Raw genomic sequence first — 19738 nt, forward strand, 5'->3', positions numbered from 1 at the left:
CCATGGCTGCAGCACCCCAAAAAACATCTGTGTTCCAAAGAAGCAATTAAAATGTCTGAAAATGTTAAGGTTTAGCCACATCTTTCTCCTGTAAAGATGTTTTCACATTCCATATCCAATCCTACTCACTGTGCCTGCCAGGCATTGGCTGCGGAATGTGGCTTCAAAATAAAATGCAGTCTCAGTAAGCCCAGAGAGGGAGTACAGCTTAGGAGAAAGGGTTTGGGCTCTGGAGCCAGAAGGGTTTCTGTTTCTGTGACTTATAGCTGTGCAGCTTTGGGTAAATTGCCTAACCTCTCTGAGCCCAGTCTGCTCATGAGCTAAAGTGGACATAATACCGTTTGCTCTGTTGGAGGATGGTTGTTGGGGTTATAGAGTAACAGTTCTGAAGTTAGACCATGAGGGCTCATTGCTGACCCCAAGTCTTATTTGCTGTTTGACTCAGGCCAGATCTTACTCGCCCTCAGTTGTCTCATCTGGAAAATGGGGGTGAGAATGGTCCCTTCCTCATAGGGTTTTAGTAAGCATTAAATGAGGTAATACGTGTGAAGTACTTGGCACATAGTAAGCACTCAGGAAACTGTAGCCTCTTAGATAACAGGCATTTTGAACAATAGGTGCTCAACAAACAGAAGCGGAAGGAAAGTCAGGGCCAAGGGTGCTGAGAGCTGCTCACCATGTTCCTGCCGCAGCTGCTCCTGGGGCCACAGGGATTGAGATGCAGCACCAAGCGCCCGCCCTTCCTGCCAGCCCCTAGTCACTCAGGAGAGAATCCACAGCGTCTCCAGAAGCCTGTCTTGTAGAAGTCTGGGCAGTCCACAGTGAAATTAGGAGCTCATCACTAGCCTCCAAGCAAGGAGCACACTGTTGGGTCCTCAGTCACCTGCGGGGTAAAGCATAAGGCCGCCCCCTCTGGTGAGCAAGTGGAACCTGCTGCCTGGCACCCCAAGTCGTGCACACCCCGGATGCTAAGCTCTCAGGAGTTCAGCCTGAAACCTGAAGCTTCTCCCCGAGGTGCCAACGGCACAGAACGCCTTTCTGCCAGCACAGAAAAGCATACACCCCTAAGCTCCTGTAGGAAGACTGCCTTGTAGATGAGGCTGTCTATTGAGTGATCTTTTTAGTGTATCTTTAATTAAACCACGTTGGATGCCATCCAAGAACGGCCTGCCTTGACCAACACTTGGCCCTACAGTGTCATAATGGGAAGTCCCCTGGTGCCTTGAGCCTTATCCTCCATCCCCATCACTGTTCCGTTTCAGGCTCTGGTGGGCTGTTTGCCAGAGGTCTATTTCCTGAGTATTACTTGTGGTCAGAGGTGAGAAATCCAGCCACTAACCAGGTCCAACAAATGTTGCCTGTAGCTGTTCCAACACACATGCTAGCTTTGGTGTAAAAACAGAGAACAAATAAATACATTTAGTAAAACCAAAGGCTGGGGTAAGCCCTCCAGGCAGTGTGGAGGTGTGGGGCACTAGAGGGATGTGACTCATGGTTAAGACAGTCTGTCGGGGACCACAACGCCACAGACTGGGGCCGTCCACTGAAACGAACGTCCAGGCATCGCACGCCCTCCTGGAAGACTTCAGCATCTTTCCCTTGGCATCCGAAGTTTGCTGAAAGATTCTTCCCTTCTCAGTAGGCACTCCTTCACTCTCCCCTGTTGGCATCCCTCTCCTATCCTGCCTGCCCTTCTTTCTGTCACTCTCCTTAGAAAGACTTCCTGGTCCTCCTTCCACTCAGCCTTTCTGGCTCCCTTGCCTTTACTCTCCCTGCTTAACTCACGCCAGCTCCTCCATAGAAGGACTTGACACCTGGAGAGACTGGTTTCAGCCCCCTCTTCTTTCCGAAATGGGGACTTTACTTATTCTCAAAAGCTGGACTCTATGTGCTGCTCCTCTGTGGAAGGAACATGTGGTCAGGAGGAGAAAAAAAAAGGCTCAGGAATAGATGATTTCCATAATTATGCTTCGCAAGCCCTTGCCTCCATTCAGCTGACACTCTTTCTTTCTGCCCTGCCAAGTGGGCTTGCTCTGGCGCTCTCTCACAAACCCCCTCCCCGCCCCCAACCCGCTTTTTCAAACACATACACCAGCACCCTCACATTTCACAATAAGTAAATGGTTTAAAAAAAAAAAATCTCCATTTTCTTTTTCATGCGGCAGATGGCAGTTCTCAGGAACTTGGTGGAAATTAGGCTTTCTGATTTTCTAATAAATTTCAACATCTCACACAAAAAGCACAAGCTCATTTTGATTCTGATGTTAAGTACCATATGGCATATCACCCGTGGAACGTGGCAGCTTCATAACCAGGGTAACAAGGAAGGGAGGGTCTTTCCCGTAACAACGAGGCTGAGTGGGAATGAACCAATTGGATTCCTGGGTGAATACCATTTGATAATAATATTGTATATGACAGTGGAGTAATTATCCCTCTTTTATGGTATGTGTTAATTTTCACTGCCAGTTTCCCTAATTACAACTGCCACCCAACGGACTACTTTTTGTAAATACTCTGTAAACATTTGAAAAGACAGTGCTTGTACCAAAAAAAAAAAAAAAAAAAAAGTCCCTAGATTTTGAAACTGTCTGGAAAATTGGCTGACGTTTTATATGTTTTTCAATTGCATAGACAGCCAGGGAGGAAATTTCACTATATGGAAATTCCCCTTCTCTCCTCCATGACATAATGGACCTCCCTGCCGATACTGTGACTGTTGTTTTGAGGGATATTTTTCGCTGTTACCTTTTTCTATATTAAGTGCGCAGTTTCATGATCTTTGACAAATGTATACTATTGTGTAGCTCACACCCTAATAAAGGTATAGAACATCTCTGTGGTCATGGAAATTTCCCCCGTACCCCTTCTCAATCAGTCCTACCACCCCCCAGCTGCCCCTATTCCGATTACTATCATATTATCGCCACAGACTAGTTTTGCTTGCTCTTGAACTTCACGTGAATACAGTCTGTTCTCTGTTGTGCCTGGCTTAACTTGTTAACTCACTTTTGGTGCATTGAAGGGTTCAAACACCATTCCCCAAATTAGTAACATGTATGTAAACACAGTCTCGCTTGATGCGTGTCCTGTGATAAGTGATGAGATCCAATAAGCCACATCTCATCTCCCGTGGTCTATGTATGATGTGCGATGAGAAACACAAATCTTTTATTTTTCATGGACTTGCAGGGAGGGTGGGATACCATTGGGAGGTCGCTGGAGTAAACCTCTATCATTTAAGGAAAGAAACTAGAGGGAGAATGCAAGGTAAGAGTGTCTGAGAAGAAGATAGAACCCTGATCTGGTTTTTGGTGGTTTGTTTGTGCATTTCTGGGAACGCAGCTGCCTCATTCCTGGTAGGAAGCCTTTCCTGTGGTTGCTTTGTTGCCCCCAGTCTACCTCAGACTGCCTGGCTTCTGAGCCGCTGCTGGCTTTCTTTCCAGGGCCTACATCAGCAGAGGAAGGTGTCCCCGGACACAAGACAGGGTGTGGCTGAAGCTGGGCTCCCAGAGGCCCGTCTGTTAAAAAATATGCCCCCACCCCCCACCCCCCAGGCCTGCCAGGTCTCTGAAATTCTCATTCCTTTTAGCTACAACTTGGGAAACTTCTGACAGAATAAAAATACATTCCTTTGGCTAAACAGATTAGCTAGTATTCACCTAAGAAGGAAAAGGACATAGAACAGGTCAACTTTGATGTGTGTGCTTCAGAGGGACTGAGAGGATCAATTTCCACATCAGTCCAAGGCATAGAGTGCTCTCTGAGAGGCAGGCTCTGCAGAGGGAGGTCTCCATCACCTAGGGACCGCAGAGGCACAGAATGAAAGAGTTCAGCTTTACTCGTGTGGCAGGTGGTACTGGGATGGCCTTGAGTTTTCTCCCTTGGTAGGATTAATATCTCATTGAAAGATGTCCTGAGGCTGGGATAACCTGGCTAAAGGTGGAGCTATGATAAAGAGCCAGATTTCTTTCGGCATATTTGCATATTAGAAACTTTAGTATGCAGCAACAACTGAGTCAGCTATCAGTAAGAATCTTCAGGAAAAAAATATCCAGAAGACAGGGCGTTTTGTTTTCCTAAATGTTCATAGTAAGTGCTTGTACTCTTTTCATGCCAGCTGTGATAATAATCACTCACTTTCACCAAGCCTCACAATATGCCTGGCACAAAGCCCTTTCCATGTTTTAGAATGAGCCACATGAAATTGCCATTTTTTACAGGTCAAAGACTTTAGAATTGAACGAATTGAACCACTTGCATTTGGTTCTACTTAATATTAATTCAGCCTTACCACAATCCTATAGTGTAGGCCCTATTATCATGAACACCCTTGACTGATGGGAGCATTGAGGTGAAGAGACATGAAGTAGCTTCCTTGAGGCTCCAAAACTAGTTAGTGTCACAGCTGGTATTCACAACCAGGCCTATGTCCTATATCACCTTCAAGAGAAGAATAAAACTAGCTGCTGTTAACCCCTCTCTTTTTTCTGGAAGAGGTTTAGGCTTGTCTTGGAGTCAGACAATATCTTCAGAAAAAAAATCTCTTTTTCCAGGAATGTCAAAACTCTGGCTTATGTGGGCCCATTTTATTTCATCAGCCACACTGGAAAGTGAGGTTTGATTCACACATGTGGTTGAGTACAATGTTGTGAAAAACACCTGAAAATGGGCTCTGAATGTGGAATTCTGAATCCTTTGATTTCAAACAAGAGGTCCTTTGATTTCCCCTTAGGATGGATGAAACCAGCAAGAACTGAGGCATTTCCTACAGGGTGGTAACCAGCTAGTGAACCCAGTTCACCTCCTCAATTGCTAACAGCCCCATACTCGTTGACAATGATATCTGTGTATTCTAAGAACTAGAGGGCAGGGCTCTTTCCTTTTCAGTTTGATTTTCAAATCTTCAGTGATGCATTAAGAGGACCAGCGGGATTGCTGAGCGTAAAGCGCCACTGTGTGGCCAAAGCCCCACATGCCAACAGGACGCTGTGTAAGTCATTCCCGCAGGAAGGGAGGCAGGAGGTGTGTGGCTCTGAAGACCCACAAATCCTGACCAGGTGGAGGATCATGGCTCAGAGGACTGGGCTCAAGTCTGAGTCTTCACCCTGCAACTGGTACTTGAGGTCTGGAGTAATCATGAAAAAGTCCTCTGTCTTTCCCAAGTGATAGTGCCCCTCAGTGTAAAATGAGGCTACAACCTTCTCCAGGTACAGTGGTCCCAGAACTGCAAAGTGAATATACATCTGACTTTGTACATTATGTACAGAACCCAGGCAAGAATGGAGGTGAGGTCTCGCAACACTGGCACTCGAGGTAAGGGCTCCTCAAGACCAAAGTCAACAATCTTCAAATCTAACCTAATCTATACTTCCATTTGATAAAGGAAAAGTTGCAAATAAACCAGGTGATCTGGGGACTATATATAAGGAGGCATGACAAAAAAGGATTGTTACATTGTAACCAACTGAATGTAACTTGCAGATTTATGTATTTTGAGAGCCCTAATAATAATAATAATATGAACTGAATATTTATTGTGCTTACTCTGCCAGACACCAGGCCAAGGGCTTTACGTGCATTATGCTATCAGGTGCTCATGAGGGTCCCATGAAGTAGGCACTTGAGCTTTGTTCATTTTACAGTTAGGAAGCTGGGGCTGGGAGCAGGCGAGTAGCACATTCAAGGCCATCCAGCTGGTGAGTGGAGGAACCAAGATTCAAGCCAGACCTCCTGCCTACAGAGCCCAATCTTAATCACAAGTCGGTGCAGTGCTGTCTTCTTCAAAACAGCTTTCTCAGGAGACTGTACTTCCTCCAATTGAAACATTTTGAGAATTTCTCTTTTACAGCTACTTTCAGAGTGTGTGGCACAATTTTTGAATATCCTAAGTGATAGCAAATCAACATTCTTTCATTATGACAATAGTTAAAAGTTACTATCTACCAGGCACTTTAACAGGTGTAAATTCATTTAACCTTCACCATGACACTATATGTTAAGAAATGTTATTATCATGCCCAATTCCCATTTGAGAAAAATAAGGCATAGAGGGCCTAAATCATCTGCCCACTTTTACACAGCCAGGGCCTCAGGCCTGCAGCTTGGATGAGACCGTGTGAGACAGGGTGAGGCTGGGTAGTTTTTTCTTTGCATGAGGGGGTACTCGGGATCCAGAGTCCATCCGCACTCCCACCCAGTGCAGGCCAGAGACCACTCAGTGAAAGGAGCACCTAAGTCATGAATGACACTTCAGCTGCCCGTGGGCTTCTGCTACAGGCAACTGTCTCTCAGCAGGGCTTGAGTTTTAGAAACAGTCAGAAGGAGTGCAGAGCTGGGTCTCATGAGACGGGTTAGTGAGCTCTCTGGGATGTGGACAGTCCGATTTTGAATCAAAATTGAGACTGTTTTTCTCACCTGGCTGTGAAGCCTGCTCCACCAACCCTGCCGGTCTCCCATGCCGCTTCCCCTCTCGCCCTCTGGGCTCAGTCCGCACCCTTGGAGCACTTCCTCCTCATTGGCCCACTCTTTCTTGAACCTTGCTTGCTCCTCCTCTGCTTAGCTTCTGCATGCTGGGGTACTCCAGGCCTCAGGTGTCAGCTTCCTCCCTCTTACATCTCCACTCAGCACCTAGGTGACCTCACCTCCCTGTGGCTTCAAATTCCACCTCTGCGAGGATGGCCCCAGGATTACACCCTAGACCAAGCCATTCCCCTGAGCTCTACACAAAGATATCTAATTTCCCATTTGACATCTCTACTTGGAGGTCTACAGAAAGCTCTAAGTAAACATACCTAAAATAGATCTCTTGATTTCCCTTGCCACCAAATACCCCTGCCCATCAGCCCATCCCTCATTCAACTCAATAAAGGGAAACTCTATCACGATCCCATGTCTCCATATCGAATTCACAGCAAACCTAAATACTGGAAGGTTCTCCTTCAGAGTTGATCCTAAATCCAATCGTCTTTGGTTACTTCCCTATCCCCACCCTGATCAAGCTACTCCCTCAGGACCCTACAGAGCTGCTCAACAGCTGTCCCCACCCCACCCCCATCCCCAGTCAAAACCTCTCCCAACAGCCAGAATCATCTTTTAAAAACGTGATCAGATTGTGTTATTCCCTTGCTCAGAACCCTCGAGCACTCCTGGGCACCTTCCTTCCTTCTCCTCAAGATCCCTTGATGCCATTTCACATGGAGCCTTCCTTTGCCTAGGCAGTTCTCCTCCTGGTCTCCTCCTGATCCTTTGCCTGGGCAGTTCTCCTTCTGGTCTCCATTAATCCCCCATTTCATTCCATTAAAGTGTCACCACCTCTGAGAGGCCTCCACTGACTGAACTCCCCACCTTCCGCCTCTCTACGCTCTGTGCCTTTCTCCACCAGACTTCACAGCATTTCACCCCCGGCCCTTTATTCTACATAAATATATATGCATGTCATAGATGACTACTTATTGCCTATACACCTCTGCCCCCAAATTTAAAATCTCTGAAGGAAGGGATCTGGTCCTATTCTGCCTTCAGGGCCTAGAAGAGTGCTTGGCAAATACGGGTGCTCAGTAATGCACTACAGATCAATCAGGGCCATCTTGGAGCTGCCTCGCATGAGCCATACTCCCTCTAGCACAGATGCCTTGCCATGGTATTCCCTTGGCCTGAGTCTCTCTCCATGGCCCATGGCTCTTGACTTTTTTTTTTTTGTACTTTAAGTTCTAGGGTACATGTGCACAATGTGTAGGTTGTTACATAGGTATACATGTGTCATGGTGGTTTGCCGCACCCATCAGCTCATCATTTACGTTAGGAATTTCTCATAACGCTATCCCTCCCCAAGCTTCCCACCCCCCAATGGGCCCTGGTGTGTGATATTCCCCTCCCTGTGTCCATGTGTTCTCATTGTTCAACTCCCACTCATGAGTGAGAACAAGCAGTGTTTGGTTTTCTGTCCTTGTGATATTTTGCTAAGAATGATGGTTTCCAGCTTCATCTATGTCCCTGCAAAGGACATGAACTCATCATTTTTTATGACTGCCTGGTATTCCATGGTGTATATGTGCCACATTTTCTTTATCCAGTCTATTATTGATGGACATTTGGGTTGGTTACAAGTCTTTGCTGTTGTGAATAGTGCCACAACAAACATATGTGTGCATGTGTCTCTATAGTAGCATGATTTAAAATCCTTTGGGTATATACCCAGTAATGGGATTGCTGGATCTAATGGTATTTCTAGTTCTAGATCCTTCAGGAATCGCCACACTGTCTTCCACAATGGGTGAACTAATTTACACTCCCACCAACAGTGTAAGAGCATTCCTATTTCTCCACATCCTCTCCAGCATCTGTTGTTTGTGACTTTTTAATGATCACCATTCTAACTGGCGTGAGATGGTATCTCATTATGGTTTTGATTTGCATTTCTCAAATGACCAGTGATGATGAGCATTTTTTCATATGTCTGTTGGCTCCATAAATGTCTTCTTTTGAGAAGCATCTGTTAATATCCTTTGCCCGCTTTTTAATGGGGTTGTTTTTTTCTTGTAAATTTAAGTTCTTTGTAGATTCTGGATATTAGCCAGTTGTCAGATGGATAGATTGCAAAATTTTTCTCCCAATCTGTAGGTTGCCTGTTCACTCTGATGATAGTTTCTTTTGCTGTGCAGAAGCTCTTTAGTTTAATTAGATCCCATTTGTCAATTTTGGCTTTCATTGCCATTGCTTTTGGTGTTTTAGTCATGAAGTCCTTGCCCATGCCTATGTCCTGAATGGTATTGCCTAAGTTTTCTTCTAGGGTTTTTATGGTTTTAGGTCTTATATTTAAGTCTTTAATCCATCTTGAGTTAATTTTGTATTATGTGTAAGGAAGGGATCCAGTTTCAGCTTTCTACATATGGCTAGCCAGTTTTCCCAGCACCATTTATTAAATAGGGAATCCTTTCCCCATCCCTTGTTTTTGTCAGGCTTGTCAAAGATCAGGTGGCTGTAGATGTGTGGTGTTATTTCTGAGGCCTCTGTTCTATTCCATTTGTCTATATCTCTGTTTTGTACCAGTACCATGCTGTTTTGGTTACTGTAGACTTGTAGTATAGTTTGAAGTCAGGTAGCATGATGCCTCCAGCTTTGTTCTTTTTGCTTAGGATTGTCTTGGCTATGCGGGCTCTTTTTTGGTTCCATATGAACTTTAAAGTAGTTTTTTCCAATTCTGTGAAGAAAGTCAGTGGTAGCTTGATGGGGATAGCATTGAATCTATAAATTACCTTGGGCAGTATGGCCATTTTCACTATATTGATTCTTCCCATCCATGAGTATAGAATTTTCTTCCATTTGTTTGTGTCCTCTTTTATTTCGTTGAGCAGTGGTTTGTAGTTCTCCTTGAAGAGGTCCTTCACATCCCTTGTAAGTTGGATTCCTAGGTATTTTATTCTCTTTATAGTAACTGTGAATGGGAGTTCACTCATGATTTGGCTCTCTGTCTGTTGTTGTATAGGAATGCTTGTGATTTTTGCACATTGATTTTGTATCCGGAGACTTTGCTGAAGTTGCTTATCCACTTAAGGAGACTTTGGGCTGAGACAATGCGGTTTTCTAAATATACAGTAATGTCATCTGCAAACAGAGACAATTTGACTGAATGTAGACAGTCAGAGACAATTTAACTGAATACCCTTTATTTCTTTCTCTTGCCTGATTGCCCTGGCCAGAACTTCCAATACTATGTTGAATAGGAGTGGTGAGAGAGGGCATGCTTGTCTTGTGCCGGTTTTCAAAGGGAATGCTTCCAGTTTTTGCCCATTCAGTATACTATTGGCTGTGGGTTTGCCATAAATAGCTCTTATTATTTTGAAATACGTTCCATCAATACCTAGTTCATTGAGAGTTTTTAGCATGAAAGGCTGTTGACTTTTGTTCAAGGCCTTTTCTGCATCTATTGAGATAATTATGTGGTTTTTGTCGTTGGTTCTGTTTATATGCTGGATTACGTTTATTGATTTGCGTATGTTGAACCAGCCTTGCATCCCAGGGATGAAGCCAACTTGATCATGGTGGATAAGCTTTTTGATGTGCTGCTGGATTCAGTTTGCCAGTATTTTATTGAGGATTTTCACATCGATGTTCATCAGGGTTATTGACCTAAAAGTCTCTTTTTTGTTGTTGTGTCTTTGCCAGGCTTTGGTATCAGGATGATGCTGGCCTCATAAAATGAGTTAGGGAGGATTTCCTCTTTTTCTATTGGTTGGAATAGTTTCAGAGGGAATGACACCAGCTCCTCTTTGTACCTCTGGTAGAATTCAGCTGTGAATCCGTCTGGTCCTGGACATTTTTTGGTTGGTAGGCTATTAATTATTGTCTCAATTTCAGAACCTGTTATTGGTCTACTCAGAGATTTAACTTCTTCCTGGTTTATTCTTGGGAGGGTGTTGTGTGTCCAGGAATTTATCCATTTCTTCTAAATTTTCTAGTTTATTTGCGTAGAGGTGTTTATAGTATTCTCTGACAGTAGTTTGTATTTCTGTGGGATCTGTGGTGATATCCCCTTTATCATTTTTTATGCCATTTATTTGATTCTTCTCTTTTCTTCTTTATTAGTCTTGCTAGCAGTCTATCTATTTTGTTGATCGTTTCAAAAAACCAGCTCCTGGATTCATTGATTTTTTGAAGGGCTTTTTGTGTCTCTATCTCCTTCAGTTCTGCTCTGATCTTAGTTATTTCTTTTCTGTGCTAGCTTTTGAATTTGTTTGCTCTTGCTTCTCTAGTTCTTTTAATTGTGATGTTAGGGTGTCAATTTTAGATCTTTCCTGCTTTCTCTTGTGGGCATCTAGTGCTATAAATTCCTCTCTACAAACTGCTTTAAATGTGTCCCAGATATTCTGGTACGTTGTGTCTTTGTTCTCACTGGTTTCAAAGAACATCTTTATTTCTGCTTTCATTTTGTTATTTACCCAGTAATTACTCAGGAGCAGGTTGTTCAGTTTCCATGTAGTCGTGCGGTTTTGAGTGAGTTTCTTAATCCTGAGTTCTAATTTGATTGCACTATGGTCTGAGAGACAGTTTGTTGTGATTTCTATTCTTTTACATTTGCTGAGGAGTTTTTACTTCCAATTATGTGGTGAATTTTAGAATAAGTGCAATGTGGTGCTGAGAAGAATGTCTATTCTGTTGATTTGGGGTGGAGAGTTCTGCAGATGTCTATTAGGTCTGCTTGGTCCAGAGCTGAGTTCAAGTCCCAGATATCCTTGTTAATTTTCTGTCTTGTTGATCTGTCTAATGTTGACAGTGGGGTGTTAAAGTCTCCCATTATTATTGTATGAGAGTCTAAGTCTCTTTGTAGGTCTCTAAGAACTTGCTTTATGAATCTTGGTGCTCCTGTATTGGGTTCATATATATTTAGGATAGTTAGCTCTTGTCGAATTGATCCCTTTACCATTATGTAATGGCCTTCTTTGTCTCTTTTGATCTTTGTTGGTTTGAAGTCTGTTTTATCAGAGACTAGAATTGCAACCCCTGCTTTTTTCTTTTAGCTTTCCATTTGCTTGGTAAATCTTCCTCCATCCCTTTATTTTGAGCCTATGTGTGTCTTTGAATGTGAGATGGGTCTCTGAATACAGCACACTGATGAGTCTTGACTCTTTATCCAATTTGCCAGTCTGTGTCTTTTAATTGGGGCATTTAGTCCATTTACATTTAAGGTTAATATTGTTATGTGTGAATTTGATCCTGTCTTTATGATGCTAACTGGTTATTTCACCTGTTAATTGATGCGGTTTCTTCATATCGTCGATGGTCTTTACAATTTGGCATGTTTTTGCAGTGGCTGGTACCAGTTGTTGCTTTCCATGTTTAATGTTTCCTTCAGGAGCTCTTGCAAGGCAGGCCTAGTGGTGACAAAATCTGTCAGCATTAACTTGTCTGTAAAGGATTTTGTTTCTCCTTCACTTATGAAGCTTAGTTTGGCTGGATATGAAATTCTGGGTTGACCCTCTCCCTCTCTCTCTCCTTCTCCCTCTCCCCACGGTCTCCCTCTCCCTCTCTTTCCATGGTCTCCCTCTGATGCCGAGCCGAAGCTGGACTGTACTGCTGCCATCTCGGCTCACTGCAACCTCCCTGCCTGATTCTCCTGCCTCAGCCTGCCAAGTGCCTGCGATTGCAGGCGTGTGCCACCACGCCTGACTGGTTTTCATATTTTTTTGGTGGAGACGGGGTTTCGCTGTGTTGGCCGGGCTGGTCTCCAGCTCCTAACCGCGAGTGATCCACCAGCCTCGGCTTCCCGAGGTGCCGGGATGGCAGACAGAGTCTCGTTCACTCAGTGCTCAATGGTGCCCAGGCTGGAGTGCAGTGGCGTGATCTCGGCTCGCTACAACCTCCACCTCCCAGCCATCTGCCTTGGCCTCCCAAAGTGCCGAGATTGCAGCCTCTGCCCGGCCGCCACCCCATCTGGGAAGTGAGGAGCGTCTCTGCCTGGCCGCCCATCGTCTGGGATGTGAGGAGCCCCTCTGCCTGGCTGCCCAGTCTGGAAAGTGAGGAGCGTCTCTGCCCAGCCGCCATCCCATCTAGGAAGTGAGGAGCGCCTCTTCCTGGCCGCCATCCCATCTAGGAAGTGAGGAGCGTCTCTGCCCGGCCGCCCATCATCTGAGATGTGGGGAGCGCCTCTGCCCCGCCGCCCCATCTGGGATGTGAGGAGCGCCTCTGCCCGGCCGGGACCCCGTCTGGGAGGTGAGGAGCGTCTCTGCCCGGCCACCCCGTCTGAGAAGTGAGGAGCCCCTCCGCCCGGCAGCCGCCCCGTCTGAGAAGTGAGGAGCCTCTCCGCCCGGCAGCCGCCCCGTCTGAGAAGTGAGGAGCCCCTCCGCCCAGCAGCCACCCCGTCCAGGAGGGAGGTGGGGGGGTCAGCCCCCCACCTGGCCAGCCGCCCCATCCGGGAGGGAGGTGGGGGGGTCAGCCCCCCGCCCGGCCAGCCGCCCCGTCTGGGAGGGAGGTGGGGGGGTCAGCCCCCCGCCCGGCCAGCCGCCCCGTCTGGGAGGGAGGTGGGGGGGTCAGCCCCCCGCCCGGCCAGCCACGCTGTCCGGGAGGTGAAGGGCGCCTCTGCCCGGCAGCCCCTACTGGGAAGTGAGGAGCCCCTCTGCCCGGCCACCACCCTGTCTGGGAGGTGTGCCCAGCGGCTCATTGAGAACGGGCCATGATGACAGTGGCGGTTTTGTGGAATAGAAAGTGGGGAAAGGTGGGGAAAAGATTGAGAAATCGGATGGTTGCCGTGTCTGTGTAGAAAGAAGTAGACATGGGAGACTTTTCATTTTCTTCTGTACTAAGAAAAATTCTTCTGCCTTGGGATCCTGTTGATCTGTGACCTTACCCCCAACCCTGTGCTCTCTGAAACGTGCTGTGTCCACTCAGGGTTAAATGGATTAAGGGCGGTGCAAGATGTGCTTTGTTAAACAGAGGCTTGAAGGCAGCATGCTCGTTAAGAGTCATCACCACTCCCTAATCTCAAGTACCCAGGGACACAAACACTGCGGAAGGCCACAGGGTCCTCTGCCTAGGAAAACCAGAGACCTTTGTTCACTTGTTTATCTGCTGACCTTCCCTCCACTATTGTCCTATGACCCTGCCAAATCCCCCTCTGCGAGAAACACCCAAGAATGATCAATTAAAAAAAAAAAAAAAGAAATACTTGAGATTAAATAAATCTAAAGAGGACAACTAAATGTACTGAGTGATGATAGATCCTGAACCAGAATAATAATTACTTACAAAGGGCATCATTGAGACAATGGATGAACTCTGTATATAGGGATTGTGGTTTAGATAATAGTATTTTATCAATGTTAAAAAAAAAAAAAGAAATTCTGGGTTGAAAATTCTTTTCTTTAAGAATGTTGAATATTGGCCCCCACTCTCTTCTGGCTTGTAGGGTTTCTGCCGAGAGATCCGCTGTTAGTCTGATGGGCTTCCCTTTGAGGGTAACCCGACCTTTCTCTCTGGCTGCCCGTAACATTTTTTCCTTCATTTCAACTTTGGTGAATCTGACAATTACGTGTCTTGGAGTTGCTCTTCTCGAGGAGTATCTCTGTGGTGTTCTCTGTATTTCCTGAATCTGAACATTGGCCTGCCTTGCTAGATTGGGGAAGTTCTCCTGGATAATATCCTGCAGAGTGTTTTCCAACTTGGTTCCATTCTCCCTGTCACTTTCAGGTACACCAATCAGACGTAGATTTGGTCTTTTCACATAGTCCGATATTTCTTGGAGGCTTTGCTCATTTCTTTTTATTCTTTTTTCTCTAAACTTCCCTTCTCGCTTCATTTCATTCACTTCATCTTCCATTGCTGATACCCTTTCTTCCAGTTGATCGCATTGGCTCCTGAGGCTTCTGCATTCTTCACATCGTTCTCGAGCCTTGGTTTTCATCTCCATCAGCTCCTTTAAGCACTTCTCTGTATTGGTTATTCTAGTTATACATTCTTCTAAAATTTTTTCAAAGTTTTCAACTTCTTTGCCTTTGGTTTGAATGTCCTCCCGTAGCTCAGAGTAATTTGATCGTCTGAAGCCTTCTTCTCTCAGCTCGTCAAAGTCGTTCTCCATCCAGCTTTGTTCCGTTGCTGGTGAGGAACTGCGTTCCTTTGGAGGAGGAGAGGCGCTCTGCTTTTTAGAGTTTCCAGTTTTTCTGTTCTGTTTTTTCCCCATCTTTGTGGTTTTATCTACTTTTGGTCTCTGATGATGGTGATGTACAGATGGTTTTTTGGTGTGGATGTCCTTTCTGTTTGTTAGTTTTAACAGACAGGACTCTCAGCTGCAGGTCTGTTGGAGTACCCAGCCGTGTGAGGTGTCAGTGTGCCCCTGCTGGGGGGGTGCCTCCCAGTTAGGCTGCTCGGGGGTCAGGGGTCAGGGACCCACTTGAGGAGGCAGTCTGCCCGTTCTCAGATCTCCAGTTGCATACTGGGAGAACCACTGCTCTCTTCAAAGCTGTCAGACAGGGACATTTAAGTCTGCAGAGGTTACTGCTGCCTTTTTGTTTGTCTGTGCCCTGCCCCCAGAGGTGGAGCCTACAAAGGCAGGCAGGCCTCCTTGAGCTGTGGTGGGCTCCACCCAGTTCGAGCTTCCTGGCTGCTTTGTTTATCTAAGCAAGCCTGGGCAATGGCGGGCGCCCCTCCCCCAGCCTCGCTGCCGCCTTGCAGTTTGATCTCAGACTGCTGTGCTAGCAATCAGCGAGACTCCGTGGGCGTAGGACCCTACGAGCCAGGTGTGGGATATAATCTCGTGGTGCGCCATTTTTTAAGCCTGTCGGAAAAGCACAGTATTCGGGTGGGAGTGACCCGATTTTCCAGGTGCCGTCAGTCACCCCTTTCTTTGACTAGGAAAGGGAACTCCCTGACCCCTTGCGCTTCCCAAGTGAGGCAATGCCTCGCCCTGCTTCAGCTCACACACGGTGCGCGCACCCACTGACCTGCGCCCACTGTCTGGCACTCCCTAGTGAGATGAACCCGGTACCTCAGATGGAAATGCAGAAATCACCCGTCTTCTGGCTCACGCTGGGAGCTGTAGACCGGCGCTGTTCCTATTCGGCCATCTTGGCTCCTCCCAATATTGGGCTTTTATAATGAAGCTTAAAAGGGAATTGGGCTGGGTCTGTTAGAAGGACTAGAACATCTTGTGATGCTGTATGGTTGGCTAGATAATGGCTTCCCAAAGATGTTTCCATCCTAATCCCCAGAACCTGTGAATGTCATTTTATATGGCAAAAGATATTTTGCAGATTTGATTAAATTAAGGATTTGGAGATGGAGAAATTGCTCAGGTGAGAGTGATGTAATCACAAAGATCCTTATAAATGGGCCGGGCACGTAGGCTCACACCTGTAATCCCAGCACTTTGGGAGGCCAAGGTGGGCAGATCACCTGAGGTCAGGAGTTCGAGACCAGCCTGACCAACATGGGGAAACCCCATCTCTACTAAAAATACAAAATTAGCCAGGCATGGTGGCACATGCCTGTAATCCCAGCTACTCAGGAGGCTGAGGCAAGAGAATCACTTGAACCCAGGAGGCAGAGGCTGTGGTGAGCCAAGATCATGCCCATTGCACTCCAGCCTGGGCAACAAGAGCAAAACTCTGTCTCAAAAAAAAAAAAAATCCTTATAAATGGGAAGCAGGAGCACAGACTGAGCAGGTGGAGACGTGATGATGGAATCAATAGGTTGGAGTGATGCAAGGATGGGGTCACCAGCCAAGGAATGCAGGAAGCCCCTGAAAGCTGAAAAAAGCAAGGAAATGGATTCTCCTCTAAAGCTTCCAGAAGGAACACAGCCCTGCCAACATCTTGACCTAACCTGGTGAAACTGATTTTGGTTCTTCTGACTTCCAGACTGTAAAAGCATAAATATATATTGTTTTAAGCCTTTAAGTCTGTGGTAATTTATTACAGCAGCAACAGGAAACTCATTCTCTCTGCAAAGGCGAACAGTGGTGAGAGGAACACAGTGTCCTGTTAGAGACACTTTGGGCTCTGTGTCTGAGAATGGGCACCAGGAAGGTCGGTCTTGGCAGCAATGCTCTCAGTTGCATGGCACATGGCTGGGTACACACGATTCAAATCAAACTAGCAGCTCCATGCATCTTGCCCCATGAAGCAGAAGACAGTCTGTAGCGGGAGCTAGAAACCAGGGGCTAAAAAACAAGCCAGATGCCAGGGATGCACATCCTCTCTTTTTGACATTCTGTCTAGGGATAGGTAGATTTTCATGTATCAAAACTGAGAATCCTGGGAAAGCCAGAGATCTAACATAGCCTCAGTGATCAGCTTGATTCCATTGAATAACTGGCCAATCCAAGGAAGAAAAGAATCTGTCAACTCAACTGGGTTTTCTGAATTGACTTTTATTGTTTCAGATTTGATTTATCTCAAACCCCACCAGACACCATCTCAAGATTCCCCAGGCAGAGCCCAGATCCTTGGGTTTATCACCAACTTCAAACACCTAAAAATGATCCCCAAAGACAAGACAACCTTCTGTTTCCCAATCATGGAATTTTTCGGGCTGTGTATAGTCTCATGAAAGACAAAAAACATACAAAACAAAGCAAAATAAGACGGCACAGCTTCATGTGCCATAAGAAATAAATGCTTTTAAAAAAATCAGGACTCCAAACATCCTCGCAGTCATGTTTATTTTTTCTTATCTTTAAAAACAAAATGTACACAGTATCTTCACCACATAATTTCAGGGTGGATCTATGATAAACTGTAGTTTGATAAGAGGCAGAGTAAAAACACCTTTATCCTGAGTTTATCCCCAACAATGAACTTTTATAGATGAGGCTTCAAACAAGGCCACATTTAGGGAAAAGAAAAGATCTGTGGTGATAAATGGCAGTGCTTTAATGCAGTTTATAAAACAAATCTCCTAAACATTTACTTTCCAGTCAAGCTTCTGGCTATAGCTGGGTTAGTACAAGCAACAAAATGAAAGAAACTTTCCAAACATTGACATTGGCACTCGAAAAATAATAAAGAGAGGTATTAAAACATTTCTAGTATGGTTTCATTCTGAAAACATGTTGAGATAAAATTTCTAAGAATGCAATATAATTACTAGCTGTTTTTTATTTGTAAGAGTTACATATTCTTAGATTCATATGATCAGGTTCACATAAACAAAAGGTTCTTCCTAAAAAATGGAACAATAAGAATATCATCCCACAGGCATGGCAGAAAGGAAGCCTCTGTTCAGTTCTTAGCCTGACCTTAGCCTAGAACATCCTTGGCTTAATTCAAATGATTGTGGTTTTCTTTGTTTTGTTTTGTTTTCTGTTTTTTGTCTCTCTCCCTTCCTTCTGCCCAAAGGCCCTTATACATGCACAGACTGGTTTACAAGAAAATGCCAAAAAAAGAAGTGAGAATAGATAAATTTCAGTATATTCTCCAAACCAGTGGTTCTCAAGCTTGAATGGGTACAACTATTGCAAAAATGTAAAAAGTATTTAGAAATACAAAGAATATATTTTAAATGTAATTCTGATTCAGATAGTTCCTAAAATACAGAAATCCTTTCTATACCAAAAGAACGTAATGATTCTGATTGTTCTCTTAACTGGGGAAAGGGAAAGGTGTGGCCTGTCATAAACTGGTTCCATGGATATTTAAAAAGATTTTTCTAGGTAAGAATTAGAAGAAAAAGAAAAGAATCACCCCATCTCCCTTCTTCTCTTGTCAATTGCCTATGTGAAGGGGAGCTGAGTTTTGGGGCCTGAGGAAACAGTGTGGCCCCCAGGCAGGCTCGTGACATACCCCTTCCCTCACCCCATTGCCAGGGCATTAGCCTCGTCTTAGCTTAATGCAGCAGGAGTTTCTGGAAAACTCTGAAAAGAGTTAGAGCAAAGGGAGCTGCTTTCTCAACTGCATTCTGCACACAAGACGGCAACCTCAGTGCAGATCCAGCATGTCTCTGAGCCTCATAGAAAGAGGAGCTACCTCTTTGAAGCTTTGGCCCAGAAATCTACAGGTGAGTTCATTTCTGGTACTGAGCACATTGCTAGCAGCCACCTGGACAGACACGTGGAGAATGAGGACCAGGCCAGGTGAGGTCAGGGGAGTGAGCCCAGACACTCCACTCAAGACCTTCCATTCCTTCAGCTCTTGAAGACCAGCCAGGCTGTAAGTCCCTGGTCATCAGCCCACGCAGAGAAACTCAAGCTCTGAGAGTGTCCTGAGACCTGTCCCCTGGGAAGCCACAGGTCTGTTTGGCACTAGCATGGCACCAGCAGGCAGTGTGCTGAGTGGGTTGACTGTGTTACAATTTGCATTTTCAACTCTACCAAATACCTCATGCTGCGCTGAAAGCGGACAGCTTCTCAGGGACCCAGTCTGAGACACGTCAAGGAATCCAGATGGAGTCAGGGCACCGTCCGCTCCCAAAGTCTTTCTCGAAGCAGCCACTGTCCTTTGGGGTTCTCTGTCTCATAGTAGTCCTCCCCAGGAGACAACTGGGGCTCCAACGCAAAGAGCTCTGCATCCCACTCCATATCTTCTCCTGAGAAGTTGAAAAGGATCTGTCTGGAGCTCCCCAGGCTAGAAGGAAGGAATGAGGCAGGAGGTTTAAGTTCGGCTTGGCCGGCCACACAGAGGGAAGGGATGCTCAATGACCACCATTCTCATGGAGACCCTCAGATTGCTGCCCAAGTCCTGGGTCTTGGGGAGGACAAAATGGTGTCGCCATGGGGGCCATGGGTGGACCTCAGCTGGATCTTGGCCTGGCCTTGAAGGGGAAGGACGGGTGGTGAGGGCTGGGTTGTGATTTTAATATGTCCAGTGCATGGTCTGTTACTGTGGAAGGGAAATGCTATCTAGAAAGCCCCTAAATCCAACAGGGTTTAGTGGCTTTTGTAGAAGCAAAGGAAGACAGCTGATGAGGCTTGACAGGCCCTTCCGTTGTGACAGGCAAGGCCCTGCAGCATGGCCTGGGTTGCCCAAACCCAGAAAGAGCTTACTGCTCTGAGCGAGTGGATAACAGGAATTTGACGGTTAGTGATGGTAACTAGGCCTGGGGGAGGAGGATCTAAAAGGAGACAGGCCAGAGGAGATGGTGGTAAGATGGCCCAAGAGGGGCCTGGCCAGCAAGACGTTCTACATCTCGGAGCCTGCCCGGTGCATTTTAGAGAGGGGCATCTGATTCATTTGATGTTGGTTTCCTCTTGGTGCTATGCTCTGTTGAACCTCAAACTCATTAAAAGTCTGTAGCATGCCATGCGTCAAT

At 45.8% G+C, this 19738-nt stretch overlaps 2 protein-coding genes across 2 annotated transcripts in view; both read right to left on the bottom strand.

The window, feature by feature from the left end:
* LOC100980358 (guanylate cyclase soluble subunit beta-2) overlaps positions 1-883 on the bottom strand; it is a 71526-nt gene extending 70643 nt beyond the window's left edge. The window contains exon 1 of the mRNA XM_024925300.5: positions 677-883. Within this exon, the coding sequence (XP_024781068.4) occupies positions 677-679 (3 nt within the window). The 5' untranslated portion in view covers positions 680-883. The remainder of the gene's footprint in view (positions 1-676) is intronic.
* A 17128-nt stretch (positions 884-18011) lies between these two features.
* Positions 18012-19738, bottom strand: part of C14H13orf42 (chromosome 14 C13orf42 homolog) — a 28651-nt gene continuing 26924 nt past the window's right edge. Inside the window, exon 4 of the mRNA XM_034936732.3 lies at positions 18012-19053. Within this exon, the coding sequence (XP_034792623.2) occupies positions 18879-19053 (175 nt within the window). The 3' untranslated portion in view covers positions 18012-18878. The remainder of the gene's footprint in view (positions 19054-19738) is intronic.

Source organism: Pan paniscus, chromosome 14 (assembly GCF_029289425.2).
Source record: "Pan paniscus chromosome 14, NHGRI_mPanPan1-v2.0_pri, whole genome shotgun sequence".
In the NCBI taxonomy this organism is placed as follows: Eukaryota; Metazoa; Chordata; class Mammalia; order Primates; family Hominidae; genus Pan; species Pan paniscus.